We start from the raw sequence: 8484 nt of genomic DNA, 5'->3' as shown, positions 1-8484 counted from the left end.
AAAAACACGAAAACACACACAAATAAAAATAATGAAAAACATTTCAACCACAAAACAGCTAGTAAACAGAGGGAGATTGGATCTAGAATACAAAGAATGAATACACATTATGTGATATAAGAAATTTCATAAAGGAATCAAGTAACGTAAGTAACAGCTTCAATGAAAACAAGAACATTGCAACTCAAAGTGGGAGGATAGGGCGTTTTTAAACCTACCTAAAGATGAAATTGATCTAATGTCTGGAGGCAGGTTATTCCAGTCTACTGGGCCTTTGAACATAAAAGCTCTTTTCCCTACTGTTTTCTTTGCATGGGGGACAGAAAAGTAAAGCTGCGAGGAGTGCCTAAATTGATAATTTGAAATAAAAGGAACAAGATACTGTTTTAAATAATAAGTGTTTTATCTGTTTTATCTAATCTAATAATAAGTGTTTTAACTGTTTTATCTAATTTCGTAATGATTCCAGAATTGGTTTCTTCATCTTGCACTTCATGATACAAAGCAGTGATTGAGTTTGTAACGGGAGTAACAGTAAAGAGATTAGTAAACACAGATCATGACAGCTCATAGGGTTGATATAGCGATGCTTTTCCATTCCTTCCAGCTTATAAGAAGCATCAGTAAGACCCGTCACCCAGCCACAGGTGGTCACAGCTCCAGCCTGGCTCTGAGCTTCCCTTCCCCTGACCAGTTCCACCTCTCAGACAGCGACGGTGGCTCCGGGAAAGAGAACCAGCCCTCCAGGGCCAATGACTACAGGGCCACGGTCTTGATTGAATCCAGTGATGATGATTTTGACCAGTGTAAGTAAGAGTGTATCGCTGCATTGAGATGTATTTAAATGATTTTCAACATTAGTTTATTCTTTATTGAACAATGCTCTCTTCTCTGTAGTTCTTTTGGAGAAGGCTACACCCAAAGCATCTGCGCGGAAACCACACAATGCTGCTAAAAAAGTCAGGTAGGAGTGAGGAAGTTGTTTTGAATTTAACTTGTATTATACAAGGGCTTGTAATCAATGTCTTGCCTGAACTCATCCAAGTGTTGTTTGTTTGTTTACTTCTGTTGTGTCCTCTCTAGTAAGCCAGTTCTTGTGGTGAGCTCTGACAGTGAAGACAACTTTGAGAAGTGTGAGTATTGGGCTTAGCCCTCTGGATTTTGGAGTAGTCATGATTTTGTCAATGATGTGGCTATTCTGGGCAGTACTGCTGCATGTTGTCAAAACTGCATGTGATTTGGTCAGTCCATGAACATACGTCTGTTTTCCCTTCACATTGTCCTTACTCCTTTTTTCCCTTTTTTTCTTTCGAACCCTAACCCTTTTCATACCATAGTCGTGAACCGTGTGAAAACATCCAAGCCTAAGCTGAAGACTTCAGCGGGCAGTGGCAGTGAAGATAGGTGAGGTCTGGGTTGTTCATTCTGTGGTTCCAGTTCCATTCGCAACGACATGTTGATGATCTTTACTGTTTGTTGTTTAGTATTCACATTTAGCTTGTGTTTTGCCCTCAGCCTCAAAAGGTTTATCGTGGACACTGACAGCCTTTCCTCTGATGATGACTTTGTCTTTGAGAAGAAGACACCCCCAACCTCCAAAGGTAACCCTGATTGTCCACATACTTCACATATAAGCTTTCTATACTTTGTAGTAAAGCTCTTGCTGTGTTGAACTGCCACAGATGGCTAGTTGTTTGCGATAGAGTATGTTACTCAAATAAACAACTCTGTCTTTACTGTCTTCCAGTTTTTAAGACCCCCAAGCCTCCGGCCACCCAGCCCCTAGCGAGAAGACCTCTGTCTCAGTGTGATTCTCCTGTCTTCCTCAGCGAGAGTGATGAGGAAGATGGGATTGTGATGAAGAGCACGAGGAGGACTCGTCACCCGGTGCGTCAGAAGCCATCACAGACGCGCAAGGTCAAAGCCCGGGAAAGTGACCAAGAGGACATCTCTCCCTCCCCCACCCCCTCTCCTCTCCCCACTGTCGTCGCTTCCCCTCTTCCCTCCTCCCTGGCCCGCCCCCCTTTCCATGCCCCCTCACAGCGCACCTATTCAGCACCGACTAAGCCGGCGGACTCTGCCTCTTCCTCTTCAGAGGAGGAGTCCCTGTCTTTACTGGACAGACTGAAGAAGAACAAAATCAGCAGCAAAACACTCACACCTAAACATGTCACAGGTAACACAAGATATTTCCCTCACCATTGGATACATCTTGGCCCCTTACCTGGCCATTTATTTGTAATTTCTTGCCATTAGAGTTTCATTGATGGTGTTATTTAATCAGATTTTTTGTTTAATGTACCCATGTGCTGCTATGTGAATCCAGTGTCCATTCAGAAACCCCCTCTATCAGTTCCACGGCCCGGGCCACCGAAACAGACGGGCCCTCTGTCGGTTGGGAGAACGCCATTAGATAAGACCCCAGCGAAGACCCCCGTCACCAGACCCAAAATCTCCCAGACAGAGCCCAGACCCATCCCCATTTCCAGGTACTGGGTAGCCATCTTTACTACCAACTTATCAAAACATGTTGAGTCCACCAAACAAAATCTAATTCAAATGATGACATCATATCTGCATGATATTAATTTCAAGTGCTATTTTCTATTTCCCTCAGAGTTGTAGTGTGTAAGACCCCGGGCTGCTTCCTCCAGTCTCTGTCCAGCTACAGTCACAACTTCAAGCAGACCAAAGAGGACCTGACCAGCAAACTCTACCAGCTATACAATACAAGTATCTTTGACAGCAAGGTGAACACACACACACACACACACACACACACACAGGTAAATTAAATTACATAACACATATCACTGCAAGTTTGTCAACCATCACAATGGCTTGTTGGATTGTTTCAGCTCCCTGCAAACATGTCACTCACTTGGAATAAGAAGTTGAGGAAGACAGCTGGGTACTGCGTCACAGGCCAGGAGCGAGGGGGCGGTCACCGATACGCCCGGATAGACCTGTCAGTGAAGGTCTGCGACTCTGCAGGTACATGCTGGACTTGGCTGGTAAAAGGAAAATGTCATGAAATTAATTTGATGCCCTGTCATTAAAATCAAATCCTTGAGTGTATCAATATTATGTATGTATACAGTATATGCATATGTATGAACCCTATGTTAAACTCTCCTATTCCCCATCTCTACTCCTTTCCGATCTCTGTTCCATCTCTCTCTCTCTTTCTCACCCCATCCTCCATCTCTCCCTGCCACTTCAGACCGGCTGCGGGACACACTGGTGCATGAGATGTGCCACGCTGCCACCTGGCTGATAAACGGAGTGAGGGATGGCCACGGACCCTTCTGGAAGATCTACGCACGCAAGGCCACGCTGGCCCACCCCGAGCTGCCCATGGTCACCCGCTGCCACAGCTACGACATCAACTACAAATTCAAGTACCAGTGCAACGGCTGCGAGAACACGTGCGTCAACTCTGTCTGTTGACTTTTACGTCAGGTTTCACAAACTCTGGGATTTAAGCAATCTATTCCAGATGAGCGTCCTTCTTTCTGATTTTAGCAACCTGACTGGATAGTTGTTGTCTTGAAGTGTTTTGTTTGCTACGTTGGTGTAGCAATAGAATGACAGCTGTCTAGGTAGAAACTTACTAAAGTGTTTTTTATGTGTCAAGTAAACTGTGTCATGGCTTAACTCTAACCTGCGTAATTCTTCGTCTCCACAGGATCGGGCGCCACTCCAAGTCTCTGGACACAGAGAGGTTTATCTGTTCCCTCTGCTCCGGTCGGCTGGTCCTGCTCACACCCTCCACGCCCCGGGCCTCCACCCCCTTCGCCACGTTCGTCAAAGAGAACTTTGGGGCTGTGCGTCAGGAGCTGGTAGGTCAGAGCCACGGAGATGTGATGCGTAAACTCAGCGCCGACTTTGCAACGAAGACTCGCCTCAGCCAGAGCTGAGAAACATTCACCCCATGAAATAATTTATCTCATTATGACGTGAAGTGATGTGAAAGCAATATCCCCACTGTGCCGTGAAAGGGAGGAGAGGTGTGTTATTAGTCGTTTTATTACGACAACTGCTTCCCTCTTAAATACCTCATTGAATAAATCCGATTTTCAGGGACATAGGCAGCTTTTATGGATTGATGATGTTAATGTTGTTAATGTATCATTTGTGTGTTTTGCTAAGTTGTTTCTGAATAAACCTTTAAACATTTAAATAATTGACAACATTGACACATTGACACAATTGAAAACATTGACGATATTATTCTTGACCCTTCTAACTGGAGCCTTACACATGTCATTACGATTTATAACCGATAATAACAATAAATGTGCATCAGTCATGTATGTACTGTATGAACTTCTGTATGCGGGTATCAAGCCTGTGTGTGAATGAGATTGAATGTGATTAATTGTTGAATGTTCATTGTATTACCGGTAGTACTCTTGAAGATGTGAACATGTTTTGTGACCAACATTTGTCTTACTTGAAAGAGAGTAGTCTGTCTTTTGAAAAATCTATTTGTATGTATATAGGTATATATTATATTTTTCTTGAATGTTCATTTGGTACCAAGCTGGCAGATTAAGCAACATGACATTATACAGACATACAAGGGAAATGTTGTTTGATGTTTGGATGTTTGTCTTAATGTGGATGTATCATTTGTGTGTTAAGTTCTTTTTGAATAAAGATGTGACAAAGTGATAATGAATGAATGAATGGTCTTTATTGGATAAAGATTTCAATATGTCAGTGTTTTATCTCAAATGCATTTTTACATATTCTGACTATGGTTTGTTTAACCCAATGGGTAACAAGACAGGAAAATGCTGGTAATATTTTTATTTTATTTGCCGCAACTATTCCCTTACACCAGCCCTATGTGCTACCAGACAAATATTGACAGTGATCTGAATAGGCAAATGAAATCCCTGATGACTATTGACTCAGTCTGCTGCTGTGCTTCTGGGACAGTCAGAGGGTTGTGGGGGTGACAGGGTGAGGAAGGTATATGGGCGAGCTGTTCCCAGCCTACTCGGAGAGGACATATCACTGACATCTTCCGATGGACATGATTGGGCCGAGCTTAAACACTACTGTATGTATATGCCTTTGAAGTAATAACTGATAGTACTTTCCATTTTCAAATCAGAGGAAAGGGCCAAGGCCGATCTGGAGGTGAGTGGACATAATTGGCTTGAGTTGAACATGATATTGTAGTGGATCATGCATGATTTACTGAAAGGTTTCATTTGGATACTGACTCATTGTTATTTGTAAGATGTAGTCAGACTCAACAGCATATAACTCATTGGGTTATGTCAAAACATATGCCACTGGTGGTAAAATATCGGAGTAGTTATTTGTGTCTACTGTACTCTGGATTGTTCTATTATATAAGACAGGGTTATTCTCCACTGTTTGGGTAATAAGAAACAATCTCCACTCTTTTGAGTTGCAAGGCATTCTGCATGATTTCAAAAGGAGCATTATGTTCAAATGGAGCATATGTTTCCTCTTACAGCGCATGGTGTGGAATATGGACTATGTTCCAGAAGTCTAGTCTAACACTAGTCTTACCCCTAACACTAGTCTTAACCCTATAACACTAGTCTTAACCCAAACACTAGTCTTAACCCTAACTCTAGTCTTAACCTTAACCCTAGTCTTAACCCTAACTCTAGTCTTAACCCTAACTCTAGTCTTAACCTTAACCCTAGTCTTAACCCTAACTCTAGTCTTAACCCTAACCCTAGTCTTAACCCTAACTCTAGTCTTAACCCTAACTCTAGTCTTAACCCTAACTCTAGTCTTAACCCTAACACTAGTCTTAACCCAAACACTAGTCTTAACCCTAACTCTAGTCGTAACCCTATAACACTAGTCTTAACCCTAACTCTAGTCTTTACCCTAACCCTAGTCTTAACCCTAACCCTAGTCTTAACCCTAACCCTAGTCTTAACCCTAACTCTAGTCTTAACCCTAACCCTAGTCTTAACCCTAACTCTAGTCTTAACCCTAACTCTAGTCTTAACCCTAACCCTAGTCTTAACCCTAACCCTAGTCTTAACCCTAACACTAGTCTTAACCCTATAACACTAGTCTTAACCCTAACACTAGTCTTAACCCTATAACACTAGTCTTAACCCTAACACTAGTCTTAACCCTAACCCTAGTCTTAACCCTAACACTAGTCTTAACCCAAACACTAGTCTTAACCCTAACACTAGTCTTAACCCTAACACTAGTCTTAACCCTAACACTAGTCTTAACCCTAACACTAGTCTTAACCCTAACTCTAGTCTTAACCCTAACTCTAGTCTTAACCCTAACTCTAGTCTTAACCCTAACACTAGTCTTAACCCTAACTCTAGTCTTAACCCTAGTCTTCTTAACCCTAGTCTTAACCCTGACCACAATCTTAACCCTAACACTAGTCTTAACCCTAACCCTAGTCTTAATCCTAACCATAGCCACATTTCAACCATTTCGGAATTTCAACATCGGTTTCCTGGTCAGTCCTGTTTCCAATGATTTGGCTGGTGTCACGTTAATGTGATGTGTAATTATGACCAGTAGGGGGCAGCATTGATGTATTCTCTTTTCTGTCTGAGTGTCGATACCTCGGCATAAAGGAGGCCCCATCATATTCACTTCAAGAATATGACATAGAGACCGGCTCAACTCTACCTGACCTTTATGTTGTCTACATCAGTAAGCCATGTTTACTATGATTGAATATTGTGTGGAACAATCATGCGGGTGCTGAAGAGGATGATGTTCAAATATCGATATCATTAGTATTACTTTAACATTAACATTTAACATTTAACATTATTTACAGGAAGTTAGGAACAGTACAGTAAAATGTATTGACTTCACATGCAATAACAACATCACAACGAGATGGACGAATTAGGTTCAAGTACATTCCACGTGATGCAGAGATGAGGTCTGCTGTAGTTCACATGTGCTCATACATTTAGTCATGCCTAATGGGTAGTGGCAAGACAGGGCCGCAACGGAGGTCTCTAATCAAACCCAGGCCTCCTTTTCTGAGTAGTGGAAAATAGACCTTGAAAAAATAGGATGAAAATATAAAGATATCTTCCTTGCCAGGGCTTTTCAGGACCCTGCAGTTTCTCCTGACCGCAGAGAATGTGCTCCGGTGAGTGAGTTTGTAAGGACCTGAAATACAATACAACAGTAAGGCCTCAAGGTCTACCCCATCAACACCTAATTAATCAATAGGGGCTAGTATCAAGCATCATGATTACACAGAGGGCTTGGTATAATCTAGGAGCTGATAGAGATCCTTTTAGAGTCTATAATAAGCTAGTACTCATCACAATATATTCGTCTTAGAATAAAAAAAAGTTTCGTTTTTTGGTCTCCTGTCAAATAAAAAAAAGGTCACTTGGTACAGAGGTTGTTGACTGTAGCTCTATGGCAAAACTGCATGTAATTATGTATCTACATCAGTGGAGGCTCCTCCATAGAGGTGGAGGAGGCCTGGCCTCCCCAATAATTTGAGAGAAGAGAGAGAGATTTTAAAAAGCAATAATTATATATTGTATTTTTTATTTATTTAACAAAAAACATTAAAAATATATATATATATTAATATTATTTATTAATATTATTTCCGTTTTGTTCATAAATCTTTTCCATGGCTAAAACCCAATATTGCAATTGTAAAGCACCTACAGGCCAGAATCCCTATCCGTTTCTATTACTCATACACGCGTGTGGCGGAAAAAGGCACTACACGGAGGCCAGGCCTCCTCTAGGAAAGTGGTTTCTCATAGAAGTCAATGTAATGCACATTTTTTCATGGCAATGTGATTGGCCAAATCACTGAAAATGGGTGGGCACAGGAGGCCTGGCCTCCGTGTAGTATCTTTTTCCGCCACACGCGTGTATGAGTGCTGTTCTGCAGGATAAATATTAGAAATGGATGAAGTATTGTTCTGAATTGTATGTTGTGTGTCTGATTGACATAGTGTTTGAGTGCTTTTGACATGTCATTGATTGTATGTAGTATGTTGTGGTGAATGTTGTGAGCCTGAGCAGAAGGGACAATAGCTGCTGCAGGCGGACCAGAGATTCATGCCAATTGTTTTGTTTATTTGATGACCCATTGTGCAGGCAATAAAAGCTGCTTCATCCACCATCCTGAGAGTGTCCCAATCCCTTCAGTACCGCCAAACACAAATTAATAATTTTTAACAAAGACAGATAAGAAGAACTTTAGAAAAAATTGGCCTCCTCAATTCTGGAAGTCACCAGCCTCCACTGGTGTGAAGCATTACATGTAATTGTAACCAATGATAAGCCACTTCTCCACAGTCACTCAGAGCTGAATCCCATGAACCCTCAATTGGCAAGCATATATGAACCGAGCAGGACATAGTGTGTACCATTTTGACAATACTGTGACACAGAAATAGAAGGTCAGCATCGTGGAAGAGGGGTGAGGATGCGGGGAGGGGACAAAACAGGGGAAGAGGA

The 8484-nt window shown here is 41.9% G+C and overlaps 1 protein-coding gene across 1 annotated transcript; it reads left to right on the top strand.

Annotated features, from left to right (window-relative positions):
- Window positions 1-586: 586 nt before the first annotated feature.
- LOC308150840 (germ cell nuclear acidic protein-like) lies at window positions 587-3920 on the top strand (the record flags this gene model as incomplete). The annotated part of the gene is made up of 11 exons (XM_080523630.1): window positions 587-806; window positions 898-964; window positions 1084-1137; window positions 1516-1601; window positions 1748-1933; window positions 2057-2176; window positions 2354-2489; window positions 2618-2750; window positions 2859-2994; window positions 3224-3428; window positions 3689-3920. 11 exons carry the CDS (start codon window positions 587-589, stop codon window positions 3918-3920), a joined length of 1575 nt encoding a protein of 524 aa, XP_080379756.1.
- Window positions 3921-8484: the final 4564 nt, after the last annotated feature.

The sequence above is a fragment of the Nansenia antarctica genome (genome assembly GCF_963989245.1).
Source record: "Nansenia antarctica genome assembly, chromosome: 2".
In the NCBI taxonomy this organism is placed as follows: Eukaryota; Metazoa; Chordata; class Actinopteri; order Argentiniformes; family Microstomatidae; genus Nansenia; species Nansenia antarctica.
This window is presented reverse-complemented; position numbering and strand designations above follow the sequence as displayed.